At 35.8% G+C, this 20153-nt stretch overlaps 1 protein-coding gene across 1 annotated transcript in view; it reads left to right on the top strand.

Moving 5' to 3' along the window:
* LOC135308064 (cadherin-7) overlaps positions 1-20153 on the top strand; it is an 83661-nt gene that overhangs the window by 32195 nt on the left and 31313 nt on the right. Inside the window, exons 3-6 of the mRNA XM_064432795.1 lie at positions 8128-8422; positions 15815-15934; positions 18148-18315; positions 19628-19815. Coding sequence (XP_064288865.1) covers positions 8128-8422; positions 15815-15934; positions 18148-18315; positions 19628-19815 — 771 coding nt within the window. The remainder of the gene's footprint in view (positions 1-8127; positions 8423-15814; positions 15935-18147; positions 18316-19627; positions 19816-20153) is intronic.

Raw genomic sequence — 20153 nt, 5'->3', positions numbered from 1 at the left:
ACATAAGTAAATTAACACAAACGCTTACTATTTTAGTTTCTTAGGTAAAGAAACTTGCATTCTGTAACAGAAAAGAAGGAGTTCAAAAACTGCATTAACAGCAGAAATAAGGATTGTTTGAGGGGTTTTTAAAGAAAAATACCTAGTCATTCGAAGTCAGCTGACAGTTATGCTACTCTCCCAGCCCATTAATCATGTTTATTTTATCCTCTGGTTTCAGGACTTGAAAACCAATGGCAATTTAAATTTCAACTTCTTTTTTTTTTTCTTTTTTTACCTTTTTTTTTTTCCCCATACACTTGGAGCAGTGCTATTGCACATCCTTAGTAAAATGACACTTGACCAGATTTAGGTAATCATCTTTTTAAATTGCTGTTGCATTAAGCAGTATATGAAAAGAAGATGCTGATAGTTATTACTCTGAAGTACTATTCTTGCACTTCAGATGTATCCATGTTCTCATTCACTTTGGCTTTGGTTTGTGAATATTTTTACCTTATATTTGTTTTTTGGTTTCTGGGGTTTTTTTTCCTCCCTTTCCTGTTAAACATTTGTATTTATTTTGCCTCATCCTCTGTTTTCTTAATAACGACTGAATACCTTAATTGTAGACAAAGCTTTATTCTCACTGGCTTTATATACTGTTGAATATGAAGGTCTTGAAGGTTCAAATTACACCAAATGTCATACATTTTGACTGCAGGAGGACTAATGAGGGCAATCTGTGGGATGAAAAACTGATAACTCCCAAAAGGATGTGCCTTGGTTTTACCTTGAATCTGAAGTGTGTTCATTTGATAGGTAATTTCTGATGACCTCATTGCATTTGTGGTGATCTTGGGCAGATATATATCTGCCTTGTGGTCAGTCATAGGACTCTAGTATTACCTGTGCCAAAACAAAATATGATTCAGAGGCAGTCTGAGTTCAGGCAGCCTGTAGGGTCAGTGCTGAATGTGAAAAGATATCTGAAATGTCCTGGACCTCAATTATCTCAGAAGTTCTTAGGTCTTTGGTCAGCTCTGAGCACTCCAGACACTGTTTTTGGATATTTTAAATCAAGTCAGGAGAGATGTCTTGTCTGGGCTGACCAGAGTTTTAGCAACATTGTCACCAGCTTCTTGTGTTAAATAAATATAACATGGTTAAACTTTGGTTTGCAGCATGAGACCTTGTTGTATTCCCTCGTGACTGTCTCTGCACTTGCCTGACAAAGAGCAAGTCTGAAGGCAACAAAACAGTGCATGAAATTGCCAGTGCATCAACATGGCAAATTGTGCCACAGTGACACCGTTGTCTGTGCTGGTTCCCTACTATGCTGACAGCATTGCTGAGACAAGGAAACTGGCAGCATTACAAGCATATTCCTTCTGTTCAAACTCTAATTAAACGTGTTGGAGTTTTGGGTATAGCCCTTTATATTGACTTGATCTCTTGTCCTCAGTATTATCTGTTATGCTGAAAGCACAGAATGTAGACTAGCATATTTCCTTCTCAGCCTAGGCCTATACTATAGTTTTACATAAATTAATAAAAGCAAAAGCAAACAAAAGCCCTCCAGGAGCTCCTTTATCACTTTCTCAACATTTCTTGGAGAATAGACTTTTATAAGAAAATCATTACCTACTGAATAATACTTTCACTGGTGCCTGGGTATAAAGTCAATTATATGAATCACAGGCCTTTGCTGACATCAATAAAATGTTGAGGAATCTTTTTCTTTCCCTCATGACTTCTGTAATCAGACTGAAAGATAAATTTAAAAAGATGTCTTAGGCTGTTGATACTGAAATATGGTTTCAGTTTACAAGAATGATAGTTTCATGGCTCCCTCTGAAAACAACGATCCTATTAGTAACTAATGTGTTTGTGAAGCCCTTAGACAATGCAGAAACGTGGTGTGTGTGCACATTAGATTTTACTGAAATGTTAACTACATTGTCTAGGTTGAATTTTAAATATTACTATTTGCATTGAAATTGTTCCAAAGCACCAGCAATGAATCCTTAGTTATCCTGATAGTTGAGAAATATAGCGTTACATTAAATTAAAAAAAAAAATAGATAAATCCCCTATAAACATCTAGTACTATATGAGTCATCACAAAATACATACTAACAATGATAATCTAAGGGGAAAGGGAATTTGAAAATTTTGTATGTGTAACCACAGTAAATATGGACTCCAAGAAAATCCAAGAACAGCAGTTTTAAGAACCTGGCTGTTGTGATGACCAAAATTAATAGAAATGGAAAAATTGTGGTTTTGTTTCAAATCACCAGCTTTCTTTAACAGTTTAGAAATAACATGCTTAATCTTTATATACCCTTTTTAAGTCTTCCCAGAAAGGACAAAGGTAAGATGATGGCATGAAAAAAGTTTATTCTTCCCACAATCTATTCTCAGTTGTTTTGTGATAGTAAATTGTGGTTATAAAATGGACAAGAAGATTGCTTCTGGCTTGGAGTTCTTTTTTTTAAATTTTTTTTTTCCTTTTTCATGGTTGTTTTTGATTCTTAGTGCTTCCTTTCATTTTGTGAGGAAGTAGAAATAAAGCTTCAGTTGTGCCAGTTTCATATCACAAATAACAATGATGTTGCACAGGGCATGAGGAGGAGGCAGAGGAGGCAATTTTCATTCCTCTCCTCCCTTTCTAGTTAATTTCATAGAGAGAAAGGAAGGGATGCAGACAAGGCAAATCCTCCTTGAGAAAACTTTTCAGTTCTGCAAAGGAGAACATATTTCCTATGGTCTTAGAGAGGAATGCAGCTAGATTGTATTGAAGCATACCTTTCTCTCCATTGCCTCTGTCATTCTCCTAGTGTCAAAAATCCACCAGCTCATCACTCATGTTCTCCCTTCGATTTTCTTCTTCACCAATAATCTATAGACTCTGTAATGAATCATTAACCATGCTGGTACAGAGAGAAACAAAAGCAAAGATAGATCTTTAGGGAAGAGAAATCAGAGAGGCATATGAACATTGCGCCTGGGTTAAAGGAGCCTGAACTGAAAATCAGAAAAACAGCAAACCTCCCATTCAGACATACAAGAGATGAGTAGTGGCCAGATAAGCTGCTTTTAGTACTTTAAATGCTTTTAATAATGCAGTGCAGTATCTCTTCTTACTGAGAATAATAAGTCTCCTTCTCTGTTGGAAATAGTGCTTTAGTACTTTAATGGCAAGTGATACAAAAGGAGATCACCTTTGATTGTACAGATGTTAACAAAGGCAATGTCTAGAAATTGTTGAGTATTGGTAATCATCAGCCTGAAAGTCCACATAAACATAAATGCATAAGGGGAGACCCTGGACTAAGCTATCTTGCTGTAAGCCAAAAAAAAAAAAAATAGAAAAAAAATGGGTTTATCAAAAGTTAAGGTAATAACACCTTTGCTCTTTAGTGAAGCTGACTGCTTCCTTCTCTCACACATATCCAGCAAATATTTTCTAAAACTGAGAGGCTAAAGAGATTAAGTGCTTTTTTAGCTTGAGTTCAGAGTCAACAATAAATTATCTTCTAAAGAACAAGACAAAAGTTCACTTTTTATGTGCATTGTCCCTCTGCCTCAATAAGGCTTATGTGGCTTTTATTATTAGATCTGTTTGCTCTCTGCTAACTTTCCTAGCACATCAAAAGTTATCCTCCTGGTAAAAAAAAAATATGTAATCTCTCTCTAGAGGATTGTTTCTTCCCTTTCCTGTTCTCATGTACTCTTGTATATGCATGGATCACCCAAATCCATAACTCTTAGAATCTTCATATTAAATGTATGCAGTATGTAATGAAAAAGCTACAGGATCAGCACACAAGAATTGGATCATGAAACTTATGCTGAAAATAAGCCAAGTTGAAAGGCAAGGCAAACTGGAGAGTCACTGTCATAGATATTGTGTGGAGGTGGCAATGGATGAAATTAATTGGAAGCATACAACTGTCTCTATCATTCCTCTTTCTGAAAATGTGGTGTTTTATTTACAATATCTATGGTAAACTGATTCTGAAAGAGGAATTGTCTGGAATGACCCAGAATGGAACCAGATGAGGTTTACCCAGTAAATCTGTGAATCCTCCATGTCTCTTGAAACAAGAATTTGAAAGTGACTTTGTCTTGAGCCTCTCTGCTTCTGAAGTCATAGTCCCCATGTGCAGCTGCAGATTGAGCTGCAGTTCTGTCTCCTACAAGAATGGCCCTGTAGAAAGTGGGAGGTTTGAAAGACAAGCTAGCAGATGGCATGGCCATAGATGCTTTCTGGAACCTTCCTGTAAAGTACTACTGTGCTGAGAACTAATATCATTCTATATATTGTTGCCAAATTAATAACAAGAACTAATGAAAATCCCAGGTCTTATTACTTAATATATTTCTTCCATTAAAAAGGGACAAAGAATACTCCAAAACAACAACAAAAACAAACAAGAAAACCTGACAACAAAAAATATAAAAAGTATTTTCTAAAGCCAATATTATACGGAAAATTGTACTTCTCAATTCCTACAATGTAGGAATTAAATAGCTGGAAAAACAGGTAGTTTGCAGTCATGTTTGGTAGTAGCAGAGCTGTGAATATGATACGGGACATTCAAATTAAAAAATTTTGTTCATAGGTGCAAAGCCTCAATGCCTCTGCATTAATGACTTTGAAGATCACTGTATGGAAAAATTACATTGTATGAAACTGGAATATAAGTGACATGAAAACTGCATCAAAATTTTCAATATTTTCAGCAAAGCACTTCTTTTTCTTTTTTTTTCATTCTTCTCTTGTACTGTACTTTTAAGCTTTCTCAGATCTCCTCTAAAAAGCATATAAAAGTGTTGAAAAAAATCTCTTTAGAGTGCTTTACACTGAATTGATTGTTCCATAGTGCCAAAGATAAACTAAATCTTGAGCTATATCACCTTCCTGGGGTTAAGTAGGTAGAGAATGGTACATTATTAATCTGAGCATGGGCCAGCACAGTTTTTAAATGCTTAGTAGAACAAAGTTTTAATAAAAGATGCAAAGAAGTCTGCAGTTCCAGAGCCTTAACCTTGGAATAACAAAGGTACTCACTAATCACTTTACTAATCCATGTGGTAGCAGTTTTCTTACCAAGGCATCGTTCCAAAAAGTGGCTTCTGCTCAGCATTTCACTCCAGGTCACCAGCCACTGTAGTGCAATCCATGAGGAGATTTATGGACCTCAAAGTGGAACTCCTTAAAGAACAATGTGTTGTTAATCAGTAAGCCACTGAGTGAGCAAATGGGAAATGCTGAAGCTACAGAATTTCTCCTTTCCCTGGGATGTGAAAGCCTTGCTCAGTGCATCTTCAAGGATTTACTGGCCTCTCCCCTGAAGGTCTTTTTTTAATTTTTTTTCAAAGCAGTGGTGATTAGTCATTTGGGATAGGGCTGGGTGCAGATACAAGGTAAAAGGTAGGCTGTGCAGCCCTGCAGTTTGAGACCATTGTAGTGTGCTGATGGGCTCAGCTCCATGCCCAGGGGACAGTGCTGTGCTGCTCTCAGCAACTGAGATGTGGAAACTTTCCTTTCTCTGCTTGAAGAGATTTGCTTGTACATCTCTAACATTCCAAAAACTGCTCTGCTGATGAAATGCTGGGTATGTTGGTGTCCTCTGCTTTTCTCTCATCCAGTATCCATCCTAAAGTATGCCAGAAAAGGTGGAACAGCCTTTACAGGGAGAATGTGAGAGTCTCAGCCACCACAGAAAGACCAGCTATAATATGGGGTATGGAGAAAACAGTATCCCTTAAGAAAGACAAAGGCATGAAATCCTTGTATCCCATAACCTCAGTTCTTGTGTGATGTGATGTTCAGCATGTCAGTCTAGACTGTAGGATTCTGGCTGTGAAGGGAAACACACACAGTTCCTCTGTAGCACACAGGAGACATGCACCCTGAAGCAGGTATTAGAGAAAGAAAAGAGGAAGGAAAAAAAGGTCAAATAAAATTAAAGACAAGTTAGACAGATTCTTACTTGCACAGGCCAGTGCTCCTCTGTAGGGAAGATGGATACTTCTTCCACTCAAGTTTGAAAAAGCATTGAAAGCCCCAGCTGTCAGATGTGTGCATTGAACAGAGGTATGGTTTGTTCAATAAACCCCAGTCATTGGGACTGAGGAATACTCAGTGCTGTGGATCTCGAAAGAGCCTGAATGTGAGACACATTTTACCTGCCTGCTCACAGTGTCAGCATTGTTTATTCCTGAGTGTGCAGAGAAGTAGGGCTTTAATTGTTTGGGGAACTCCACCAAAGAAATCTTAGGCTTGTTTAGGTGTCTCTGGATTTAGGTAGCAGCAGAATAAGGATGAACCATATTTCAGAATAATGTAGCTAATCTGATTTAGATACCATAATTCGGTTTTTCTAATCCAGTCCAAAGCTCCAGATTCCATTTCTGTCTTAAAAGAGAGAAGTGCACTGTAATTGCATAAGTATGAGATATCCAAACAGTGTAAGTGAAATAATGTGAAAGAAATAGGCAGCTTTTTATCCAGCTGAAAAATTCAAAACTAAGCATGAATACTTCCCTGCTGAAATAGGAAAAGATTTTGCAGCTGTGCTAAGTCATGCCCAAGATAACAATTTTCTGCATGTATTTGGGAAGCAAATACTGTCACAGTGATACTCCTAACAGAGAGAAAAAAATTAGGGATGGAAATTGTGATGATGATGATGATGACAGTGAACGTACCTCCAAACTCAAGATAACATAGAATTAGGATGGGTACAAAGAATATATGAGATAGAAAAACCCAAGCGTATTTAACACTGTCTTCAGGGCTTTACAAATTAATGCACTTTCAACAAGCAAGAAAATACTTTAAATTTTACTGATATTATTTTCACTTGTACAGTATTAAATATATCATATGTGTGTGTTACTATAATATGATATCCAGATCAATTACAGTCTTGATGCAAGTTTGAGAAGTATGTAAGAGGTGTTTGAGTCTGTGTTCTGTAACAGGAAGATGAAACTTGGTGAACATAAAAGAGCTAGAAAACCTTGGAATCTTGCTCAGTAAGTTAAAATACCTTGAGTGATGAGGAAAAAAATTTCTTTCTGTAAATCTATCTTGCATTTCTAGTAGAAGATACGTTTTGGCCTACTGCAGTGTATTTCTTGTGTGCCTGCCACAACTAGTCTCAGGGGAACTGCACCTGGCCTTCAATGCTGTGTGCTTCCAAAAGTGCCAGGACACCTTGGTCTTTCTGAGTCCGCATTTTTCTGTAATTAGATAATGAAAAGGAAGATATAGAAGTGAAGAATTGAAGTTACAGGCCCATCAGATAGTAGTGAGCAGCTGATCAACCAGTACATTCTACTTCCTTTTATAGGATCATAGAATTTGTGGAGCTGGAAGGGACCCATTAAGATAATGAAGTCCAACCCACGGCTTTGAACAGGAAACCACAAGAATCGCACCAAGTGCCTGAGAGCATTGTCCAAATGCTTCTTGAACTCTGCCAGGCTTGGTGCTGTGACCACTTCTCTGGGGAGCCTGCTGCAGTGCCCAACCACCCTCTTGTTGAAAAACTTTCCTGCTATCCAACCTAAACCTCCCCTGACTTAGCTTCATGAAATTCTCTTGAATTCTGTCACTGGTCACAAGAGTGAAGAGATCAATACCTTCCCTGCTGCTTTCCCTCATGAGGAACATTTAACACATTTTACTGGTCTCCACAGTAAACACTGAGAAAATACATAAATACACACAAGAGCAAACACACACTGACGTGAAGTTTATATTACCATTTGTTTGAAGTCTCATCCTTCAGAAGGATTTTAGGCTGAAGTGAGCAATGTGATTAAATTCCGATAGGAATAATGTCATGGTTATGATCATAGGTGTGCATGTGTTTGCCTATGTAAAAATCTGGCATGAGAGGAGTGATATTTTTTGCAGGAAAGAATGAAGTTTTTGTGCTTAAAGGAGCAGTTTTACAGATTCTAATGGTCACATACATGCTGTGTGTGATGAACATTGAGCTTATATTTCCAGGAACAATAAAATTTCATGTACTAGTGCTCAACACAGGAATTATTTTTTTTACATATCTCCATGCCACTGACTCTCTTGTAAGTTAATCTCATCTCTCATCAATTTTTCACCAGCTTCACTCTGATGTTGATAAAGGAGATGGTTCCATCAAATACATCTTGTCAGGCGAAGGGGCAAGTTCCATTTTCATTATTGATGAGAACACGGGGGATATTCATGCTACAAAAAGGCTGGATCGAGAAGAGCAGGCCTACTACACGCTCCGAGCACAAGCTCTAGATAGGCTGACTAATAAACCTGTGGAGCCAGAGTCTGAGTTCGTCATTAAGATTCAGGACATCAATGACAATGAGCCAAAATTTCTGGATGGTCCCTACACTGCTGGAGTTCCTGAGATGTCTCCTGTGGGTAAGTGCAAAATATACTGTCGGTGTTGTGGGAAATTTGTTCCTATTGCCTTTTTAAAAGTTTCATTATTTTTTACTGTTTCACAATAAGCTACTTAATTATCTATGAGGCACCTGCAACAGTTAGATATTTCAAGATTAAACTGGAAATAACATGCTGCATTAAGTATTTACCCTTTCAAAAATGTTGTGAAACTCAAACAGCTATGCAAGGATTCAGCCATTTTATGGTGCATTTCTCATTCCAGGGCCCAGAGGCTTTGTTTTATAATCCCTATTAACAGTGATAAGTTTCACACCTATGTTATGGTACTCAAAGGTTATAATTTATAATTTCATTTAGATAGGGTCTGTTCATAACAAACTCTTCAAGTTCCTGCTGGTGAATAGCATAATCTTTTTTGTAAGTTTTGCACATTTTAGTAATAGTTTATTGGATATTTTTTTCTTACACTGAAATCCCATTATCTGGGGAATATAGGCAAGCAGCAGTAACTGGGGTACAACTTGAGATAGTTCGAAGTTCTACTGAAATCAGAGAAGAATGGGTCTTAGATGCTTCAAACCCTTTGTTGGAAGCTAAAAAATTCTGATTTTTCCTGAATTTGAATTAGGGAAGAATTTAAAAATCAAATCCATTATCTCTTCGTTATAAGGTGACCAAATGCTCATCCATTGTCAGTTGCCACTGTTCCTTTGAAAGCTGACTCAGACCAGATAAAGGCTTGGCCCAGAGTTTTTTTGGTAAATGTTACTTTAAGATGAAGTTATAAATGCAAACACAAAAAAACCCAACCAACCAACCAACAACAAGAAGGAAAAAATCTAACAAAACAAAATATAAAAACTTATTTTACTACAAATGTGTATATGGGAAGGCCCACTTCAACCTGAGCGAGTTCTGTGGTTACTGAAATATTTTCTTTGCTTAACTGGTTTTAAACCATATTAAAATGTGGTACTCTTAGAGTAAGGCTGAGCATAAAATTTTCTATAGTTTCCTCAGTATGATCTCCTGTGTTTTTGAATGTTAAACAATGCATCTAAATTGGAGCTAGAGAGAAAAAGAATCTTCCCTACCTAAGTGCCCTGCAGCAATCAGTAGCAAACATTGCTTATATATTTGAAAATCAGCTTAGAAGTCAATAGAAAAGAAGTAAAACATTGCTAATGAGTTTTCTATACATTTATTTTACTAAGCAGTGAACATAGACACTATTTCTCATTTATACTTGGCATTTGTTGTCACTCGGGCACTATGTGGATGGTTGAAGAGCCAATATTGGCTTGGAAGAAAGACACACCACAGCTTTTGCAGAGTTACAGGGAGGAGATGAAGTTCTGATATTTTGTTGGGAACTTTTTACTTCTGAATTTTGAAAAAATCAAGACAACAGATAATCTAAGACTGTAAAACCTAAATAATACACTTCAAAAATATGTTGTGCTAAAATACATCTGCTTTTTTTCTTAATTAAGTTACCCCTTTACTTTAGAATAAGATTATTTAAGTAAGATGTAGCATGCAAAAACTATTAGTTTTTTTTCCACTTTTGTCTTATGACCTGAAAAGAAATTATCTCCATATTTTACTTTTGCATTTATCACCTCTGTCTTTTCTTGCACTGGCATATTGATGTACAGAGAACTATTACAGATATATGAGGTTTACCTACATGTACAAACCCATGCCCTACTCCTACCTATGCTCCATTTGTTCCAAAACTATATTGGAAATCAATCTGTGAGGAGTGCACTGTGTGCAGTGGAGAATATAAGGGCTATTTTTCAAAATGAGCTTCTTTGCATATTTTGTTGAATCTTTACATTATAAAGGAGTAAAAGATATTTTCTCCCACACGGACTATGCAACACCAAATGTATTTTTGATTCAGGTAAGTATTGTGCAAAATGATTAACTGAGACTAGTGCACTCTCTGAAATTTGTGTCAACTAAAGGTGGTTTCGGATTCATGAACTTCCTGAAACTGCACATTTTAAACATTTTCACAGTTAGTATCACACACCTAGCAAATACTGCACTGTTACACAGTTAAGGATTAACAGGAAATTCCTTTGTCACACTTTGTCGCACTTTGTCACATTTTGTCTTACATAGTTACAGCAATTCATACTTTATTCACATAACATAATTTTTAATTAATCACCTAGAGCATCCATGAAATATTAAGGAGATACAAAGTATCTCTCTCCTATTTTGTTTAAAATTGTATCCATGACAAGGATTTTTAATTGGATATTAAAGGAAATGAAAGAGATCACAGGATTATAAACCCAAATTAACTATGAAACTAGGAAAACTATAACCTTTAACCTACAGACTGGTTATGCAAGTATAATGGTTCTGTATTTTGTTTGACAAATATTTTTGGACTTGATCTAAGGCTAATTGAAGTCAATCTCTTCTTTTATTTGAAATGACTTGAGGTCAGGTTTAAATTATATTTGGGTCAGGCCCAATTATATTGATTATCCTGAACTGAGTAAATATCTTGATGGCTTATAAATCTATTCATGGCAAACCCCCAAAGATATGGCTTATCTGAAAAACATAAGGGTTTGTTTTTGTCCTATTTTTTAAAGTGTGTCTGGTACTTAAATCTGAGCAGCATTATATTTCAAACAAAAGGATACTGGTCTGTTTGAGTTATAACCAGGGGAAGTAGGGAGAAGAATTCCAATGCCCAACATAGTTTTGGTTTGTTTAATCTTCTCTTCTCTCCAGCCATATCAACAGCCTTGCTGGTTACCCAGCACAACAAATATCTCCCTTGCCATTTATTACCCCTGACTGAGATGGATAGAAATATCTGAATTATATAACAATGTAAAGAAAGCAAAAGCACTGTATCAGGCTTACATCTTTGATACAGTGTGTAGTGGGCTTTGAGAGTCTGCATGAAGTGTCTCACTCCAAGCACAAGCCACCTCTGCTTGCCTTTGTCTGACCTTGCTGCTTAGCTGGGACCATTCTTGAGTTTTTTCCCCAAGTGAAGGCAACATAATGAGGCTGTGGCAGGGGAGGGAGGAGCTGAAGAGGGTTCTGACTCTCCCCTTTCCCACTCCTGGAAGGGAAAGGCTGTGGAAGCCTTGTGGCATCAGCTGTGGGTGAGACCTGGTGGTGGAAGCATAGAAATACCAGCAGGTACTGAGCAGAACCAGTCTGGATTGTTGTACATAAAGATCATGCAGGAATTCTGGATGACTTGATAGTAAAGGTATTTAATGTTTTTAGTAGGAGCTAATACCATGTAAAGATAAGATGCCATCATGGAATGGTTTTGTGTGTTAGACGTAGTACACATCGTTAATTGATATAAATTAATAATTTAATAACTGACTGCCTTAAAGTTCTATTTTTAATTTGTTAATGTGGCTAAAATTCAATTGATAAGAGTATGTGAAGTTTAAAAATTATGCATTTGTTAAATTATTCTAGTTTTAGAAACCAGTTTTATTTTGAATGATCTCACCAATATTAAAACAGAAATCACAGAATCATTTCTTATAAAACATTATTTCAAAATTTGCATAAAATACAATGCAAGTTACTAGCAAGCTTTCTAAAAAGCTCTGTAGAGGCTTCTAAAATAATGCACTTAGAGATTCAAATTGGATCCCTTTGAAGGATCTCAATTTTCACCAAGCGGTTTACCTTTTTCTTTTCCTATAATGGAAAAGTTTAATCTCTGTGGTGTGTCAGGAATATTGTTGAGCCTTGACTTGGCTAAATTTAAGTACAAATTGCATTCTAAATACAAGGTCCTCTCTGCAAATATCCTCCCATCCTTTTACCTTAATATCAGAGTTAATAGGTCAAATGCTGAGATTACTGTAATTTAGTAATTTCTATTAAATCTCATAGGTATTATGTTACAAATTATTTTAAAATTTCTGCAAAATAAAACCAGGAATCTGTACCAGTCACACATAATTAAGTCTGTAACAAACTACTAGCAAAAAAAAAATAATGTGGAACATTTTGATAAGCAGCACAGATTTTTTCTCAGTCCTTGCTACAATTGCTGAAAAAGTTTACGTTGTTGCTACATGTAGAATTCCTTTTAATGAACTGATATCCAAGTTTTGTTAAAAAGACACAACTGTAGAGAAAAATAATTTTAGAGGAATCCATACTTAAATGACAAAGCTATTATTAAAATAAATAACGCATGTTTCTTTTTTCAACCCATACAAAATACACAAACTGTAAGTAATATTTTAAGTTACGGTTGCAAAGCTGCAGTTTATATTAAGACACTAATGAAAGTTTGGGGTAGGGTCACTGTCCTGTCTACACTTGCACTCCAGGGCTCTGAACAATGGCAACTAAACAAGATTTATTGGAACAGTCATTTTGTTGGATGGAGTAAAGGTGTGGTATCATTTGTTGACTGTCCCTGTTGCCTGTAAATCCTAACCTTGAATGCAGACATGGCAGCTGACTGTCTCTGCTAGAGGGTAAGGCAAAGCGTTCACGGATACAAGAATGACAATTTCAGTGCAGGAACACAAACTCTTCTAAGGTGATGTACTTGGAACTACAATGCAACTACCCATTTTTCCTCACACTTTTAGATTTATTTACTATCCATAAGTATCCACACAACTTTATGATTTGTGGTCTTTTTAAAAGGGAAGTAAGTAATTTAACCTCAATCCATTGCAGAAAGATTAGGACAGCAGTACATGGCAAGTATCCTACTCTGAAGGAATTCCAGTTCTTCAAAAGCAATCTGCTTCTTCTGGAAGAAATCTCTGGAAATCCTCAAATACAGATCTTTCTGTGCATTTTGTTTCCTTGGAACAGATTTCCTACACATAGGACTTTTCACATAATTAGAATACCTTCTGTTATCTTGCATATTCTTGAAAAAAATATTGTGCAGAAATCTCCCTCTCAGCATGGGGTGTCAAAAGCTCTTTTTGTGTGTGTGTGTGCAATTAATAAAGAAATAATGACAATATCATGAGTTTTAGATCTTTCTCCTAGTGATGTTTTGAAGAAGTTGATTATCACAGAAGGACTGTAAAAGTATAATTATTTTTTAGTTACTGATTACATTTAAATGGAATTATCGCAGAAAGATTTGATGTTAGAATTTCTGCTTAAAAAACAACCTTTTCTGAAGGATTCATATGTTTTAGGAGAGAGACAATCAAACTCAGATAACAACTTTATTCATCTCCTGAAATGTAGAGGGTTTGTTTGCTACATCAATAGATTTTTACAGCAAACAAGCATTTCTAAACTTGCAGCATTTTGAAAATGTCTTTGCTGAGATTGCAGAGCTTGTAATTTCTTTGATCTTGTATTGGTCTGGGGCCCTTGAAGGCAGCAAGAGCAGGGGAAAAGACATAACTGTGTGAGAGATTTATAAGCACTTTTGCCAATATTTGCAGACATTGTAAGCTTCATTGGCAGGGCTTAGTGACTTTGTAAATGTGGTAAGCCTGGCTTTCACAAAGAACACGGGATGTCAAACAGTCATTAAGATACCCTTGTTCTCAAAAGCTGGATAGACTTTGGCAAGTTTAAAATAGGTCCCTGTATGAAATTACATTATAGAGCAATCTGTAAAATCAGTTTGACATATGTAATCAAAGCTCTTAGCTACTGGTGTACAGAAAATGGATGTATTTTAAATCATAAAACTGATACATGACTTGATGGATAAACTAGCAATTTTCTTTTTAAACTTCCCATCTACTTAATAGTTGCATGTGAAATTTCAGGTTGGGAAGAACCTCTTCCCTGTCCAAAAATATTAGACCAGTCACAAGACAGAAAAAATACATTTAAATAGAATTGCAGCCATACTACTTTGTCATGGATACTTCAGGAACAGAGATCAGGAATGTGGGCAAACTAGGCCATAACCACAATAAATTCATTTTACAAATGATCATTTCTGGTCAGAATTCTGTCAAGCAGGACCCATCCTTTGCAGTCTGTTCCATTTTATGGAGGGCCATACTTAATCCTTTCTGCAAACTTTCAGCCTAGTCCCAGGCTCCATTTATGATGTTCTACTTAACTGAAAATAGAAAATATGAGGAAAATGGATGGGTGATGTCCTATATAAGATAAAAAGAACTTCAGAGCTTTCTCCCATTTCCTGAAAATTCCAAGTAAAACTGACCAGTATGCTATTTACTTTAACTTCACCCTGGACACTTGCTATTGCAGTTTGTTCTTAAAAAGTGATTTCAAGGCTTGCTGGTCTCATTTTCACATGTCAAAAACATGTCCTTTCAGAACATGAACATTGTGTTTAGCAAATGTTTTTCTCTAATTGTGTGTCTAATTAAAGTCTATGAAGCAATCTGATCCTCTCTTGAAGACCTTTACTGGGCATCTGCCAAAATACTACAATATTAATTTGCAATCTCACCTCCAAATGGGTCCCTGGGCTGTTCGATGGAAGTTGAACAGTTACAAACAATCTGCCAGTGAGAAAAAATAATCTTTTCTGTCTATCAAAGGGTGGTGACCATGGCCAAGGCCTTGGATCCCAAGTGTTATTTTATTCTGATCTCAGCATACACCATGAAAGCTGCTGTCTAGAACAAAACAAATGGGAACTGACATGGGGAACATAATGAAGAGGAGCTGGATGCAGAATGAGGTCCTCACAAAACATAACATTTTTATTGGCCAGTTATAAATTTTTCTTTCTTATTCCTGTTCAAAAAGAGACATTTTTTGCTCGAGTAATCTTTATACAATAGATTACTGCAATTGATATTGCAGATATATTGAAGGAAAATAGTATTGCAGATTATTGAGGGAAATTACTGCTTTTTAAAGGAATTTTGAGACCACTTTCACCAGGTTTTCTCTGAGATGAGAAAAAAAAATCTTCAACCATCTCTTTATGAAGCAGTAAATAATTTTATAGGCTAACAATAATTTAGTGTACATTTATCAAAATTTGCAACAACATATGTATATATGTTTGAATTTCTAATGAGTTATTACAATTTCAGCAAGCAGATGTCTCTTAAAAGGAAAACCACTAATACTGTATTTCATACTCAAACAGACTTCAGGCTTCACCATCATTACTGACATTTTGCTGACATATCCTCCACCAGGCAAAGGCAGAGATAGAGAGCAGGAGCTAATGAGTGAGACGGTTTGTACTGCTGTGAGTCAGTGCTTGTGACTATTTGGGAAGATGGAATTCTGTAGTAGCTGATACTATCAAATAGAACCAGATACACTAAACAGAGTCAGCATGGAAATGATGAACAGTTGTGAAAAAGCCACCTCACCCTGTTCCAGATATATACTGGCACAGCATATAGAGTATGTGTAGTTCAGATTTTTCTATCTTTCATGTGCAACAGTCCTTCAAACATTTTACAGGTACCTCTGTGGTTCAAGTGACAGCCACGGATGCAGATGATCCCACTTATGGCAACAGTGCTCGAGTTGTTTACAGCATATTGCAAGGACAGCCTTACTTCTCTGTGGAGCCCAAAACAGGTAAATTTGCATAAACCCGTTGCAGTAATTCTGAGAAAAAGAGAAAAATATGCATTAAGACTTGATAGGAACTTAATATGACCTCTTTGTTAATTGAATACATTCAGGTTTTGTTGATATTTTAAACTCTTATTGTTAAGGATAGATTAGTAAAGCCACATGTCTGAGCTATGTAATAAACAGACTTTGCAGGAATAGAATTTATTGTCTTTTTAATCTACGACCTACTTGGTCTGCTGCCCATTTTCATCTCTCTTATCAATGAAAATTTCAAAATTCATTGAACATTTTTTTCACATTTCAGAAATATCTAAATGTCACGTAGCCAGGTTCCATAAGAATAGATTTAAGGCTCAATTACTCTCCATTCTACTTTTCAATATTTTGCTGCCACTTTCAAAGCATATTGCTGGTGAAACTTTGTTTTTACAATTTTCTTGAAATTTTGTGAATATTTTAAAGCCACAACCAAATGCAACTTTTAATCCTCTGTTATTTTAATAAATATTGCACATTCTGCTGGATCATTTCATAATGCAGGAAAATAGGTTTTTGGTCTGCTCATTTCAGTTTAGAGCTTGAGCCTTCACTTACTCCTACGAGGAAAAGAGTTATAATCTTCATTCTGGATATAACCAAGCTGAGCCAAATAGAAAAAATATCACCATTTTAATAATGAAAAATCTGTGATATGAATCAGACCTGAGTCCCAATATTGTGACCAAAAAGTCACACTCTATTTAGCAACATCTACATTTTCAGAAATAACTAATATAATGATCTCCATATTGCAACAAATCCATGCTCAGCAGGGATATATAGCACTGTCCTTTTCCTCCCAATGAGTATGATTCATAGTGGTTTTCTCTCTATTTCTCTTTCTCCCTCTCCATGTGTGCTTACACACCACGTATGCTGTCATGATGGCTGCAGGCAGCCCTTGAACAATAATGTGGTAGTTGTTGCTAAATAAAAATCTTGAAGAATTCAGACTGAAATGTTTGCACACATTTTCATCACTTTGATGTAATACTCAAATTTCCTGTGTGCATGACAGTTTGCTTCCAAATGATTGGGTAACTTTGCCTGGTAATTTAACTATGACAGAAAAACAAGCGTGCCAGGAAAAGCAAGGTAGAAACAGTAACACTATTAAATTGTATATTAATTGTATTTTTACACATCTTGTAAAATGGGTGAAATAGTACCAGGCAGTCTGTTGGTGAAATAAATGTTTCAACCCAAAGGTGATTAATGGCAAGTCGAACATTCATAAGGGAAAAAAGAAATAAAACTCTAAGCAAACATTCAACAAATAGCATATGAAAAGATATGTGTCCCAATGTGCCTCTTCTTTATTTAGTTTGTTTATATTTCTTTTATTGCTGACACTAAGTGCTGGAGGAGCAAACGGCTGCCTCTCTGGAAATCAGGGTTAGCAGCTGTATTATGTACTGGGCTTGAAATATTCATTAAATCATCCTATTTTGAGAAGGCATATTTATTTTTTTGATGCATATCAACAGAGCTGAAAGAATGAAACATGGAATTTTCTTCTAGTTTTCATTTAATATCAATTAATTACAAATTAATCAATTATGCAGATCCTCAAATGGATATAACAAAAGCTATTTCACATATTTAAGTGTTTCATTACTAAATAAAAAAATCTCTTAATTATGCCAATGATTTAGAAGTGGATATTGGTAAACCTAATGTAGGGCAAAATAAGATAATTTCATATATCCACAAAGTGTGGCATGTTATGGGTATTGGCAAAAGTTAATGTCTTGAATGGTCATCCATAAGATAGTGAAATGAATCTTGATCTTAGACTTTAAAAAATGAATGCAGAATATTCTGTTCTTCCTAGCTCTAAAAGAGTGGGAAATCAAATACAGAAGTTTATATCTTCCAGGGAAGGAAGTGTTACTCAAGACGTTTTGAAGACTAGTTCAGGGAGAAGATACTTGAAAAGCACAATCATGCATGGTATTACTCAGTAAATAAAAATTGGTAGGTTTGGTGACTATTTAAAATAAGCTTATGGTACGTCAGTGCACTCCTAGTCATACCCTGTTGTATTAGTATTGGAATTAATTCATTCCACTCTTGCTGCAATCACTGATCCACTGTTCCTTTTAAAGGCAAACTCAGCTTTTAAAGTAGCATTTTTTTGCTTGTGTGATCCTTGACATCTTGTCTTTCTGCAGGTGTTATCAAGACTGCCCTTCCGAATATGGACAGAGAAGCCAAGGACCAGTACCTGTTAGTTATCCAAGCAAAGGACATGGTTGGGCAGAATGGGGGATTGTCAGGGACTACATCTGTAACTGTCACCCTGACTGATGTTAACGACAACCCGCCCCGCTTCCCACGCAGTAAGTTACTTTGTAAATATGTGACTCATAATATTATTCCTAAACACTGCTACTTTCTTTACACACAGAGCTATTTCTAAACAAAAAGTGCTTATTTTCCATGTTCTTTGTTAAACACTGACTGCAAGACTATATTACTATTATTACTATTATTAATATTATTGTATTAAGCAAGCATTGTTTTTCTTTGTCTCATGCATACCAGATCAGTTAAAATGGTGTACAGCAGCAGGGACATTTATTAATGTAATAATGTGAATAAATAAACAAAAAAAAATAGATCCTAACAGATATTTAGGTCTTTCTACCTCAGCTTCAGAATTCTTTAATCCTTCGTACTCCTTTGGCATTGTCACGTGCTTACAGTGTTTCCTAAAGAGTTAAATACCAAAGAGCTGAGAAGTCACCTTCCCTCCATTTGATTTCTTTGAACAAGGTGCCTATCATCCTAACCTAAAGAATCGTGCACACAGCTGTATGCTCAAACCAGAAGAGCTCAGTTTATTCATAGTGTGCTCAAACCACAAGAGCTCAGTTTATTCATAATGTTCTGTCTGGGGTGCTTTTTTTATTAATAAAAAAACCCAAAAAAATGTGGTAACATAGAAAGTAATATGAAGGATATATTCATGTCATCTCCAGCCTCACCTCCAACGATGGAAAAAATAGATCTGTACATAATAGATTTCCTGTTATTTCAAGCCACCAACTGCTTGAAATAATAATAGAATAACTGAAGTTGTTTTTGAAGGTGAAGGTGTTATTGGCTATGGAATGCACTCTGATAGCCTTTTGACAGCATATATATCATTTTGTGCTCAAATAAAAAAAGATAGAATTCTCAAGATGGTGCACTTACCATTAAAGAAATTAATATATATTAGTTTCTAGTGATATTCAGATTGTGAACTGCCTAATCAAGATATAAACTATAGAATAATAAGTTTTTTAATATTGATATTATTTTACTTACTTGCATTTCTTTCCTCTTTTCTGGTAAAGAAAGGAAAACTGCATTATCAGGGACTCACATAATGATTTGTATTTAAGTTTTGAATTTTATTTTTGCATCTTTGCTTTGTACTTCTCTTGTCATATGAAGAAGTTATGCCTGTTGTACTTAGAGTCAATCACAAAGAAAACCTAGCAAAAAAGGGCAATTCGGTTTCAAAACTGAAGAATTTTTTCTTGTAGCTTGAGTAAATGTTCAGGCACATGATTTTAAGGAATATAGATTTAAGAAAGTTAGATTATTTTTTTTGACTTTCAGTCACAGAAGACTCTGAATTCATTAAATTTTTAAATTTTGCAGGATCATATCAGTATAATGTTCCAGAGTCGTTGCCAGTGGCTTCTGTGGTGGCCAGAATAAAAGCTGCAGATGCAGATGTTGGACCTAATGCTGAAATGGAGTACAAGATTGTGGATGGCGATGGTTTGGGAGTGTTCAAAGTTTCTGTTGACAAAGACACCCAGGAGGGAGTCATAACTATTCAGAAGGTGAGTCAGATTTTACCCACTGATTCTGTTTGGAACTCTTCAAGATGGAGGCAGGTAATGAGAGTATGAGCTTTTGCTCCCAAGAGCCTTGTTTACTGTAAATGTTTCCATCGGTGTATTTCATCTTCACTTGACTCTGTGATTTTGAGGTTTTTAATTACTTATGCTGAAAAATATTCTGAATTTTCTTTGACAAGACCTGTATTTTTGTGAGGTGTATGTTTTAAAGCACTACATTTGAATGGAAATCAAAACGTTAAGTCTCATTTGTCTTTGTATGAAATAGTAGAAAGAGTGAAAATATATCTTGCAGCAAAAATGGAAGCTCCAAATAAAAA

This window comes from Passer domesticus, chromosome 1 (genome assembly GCF_036417665.1).
Source record: "Passer domesticus isolate bPasDom1 chromosome 1, bPasDom1.hap1, whole genome shotgun sequence".
NCBI classification, from domain to species: domain Eukaryota; kingdom Metazoa; phylum Chordata; class Aves; order Passeriformes; family Passeridae; genus Passer; species Passer domesticus.
This window is presented reverse-complemented; position numbering and strand designations above follow the sequence as displayed.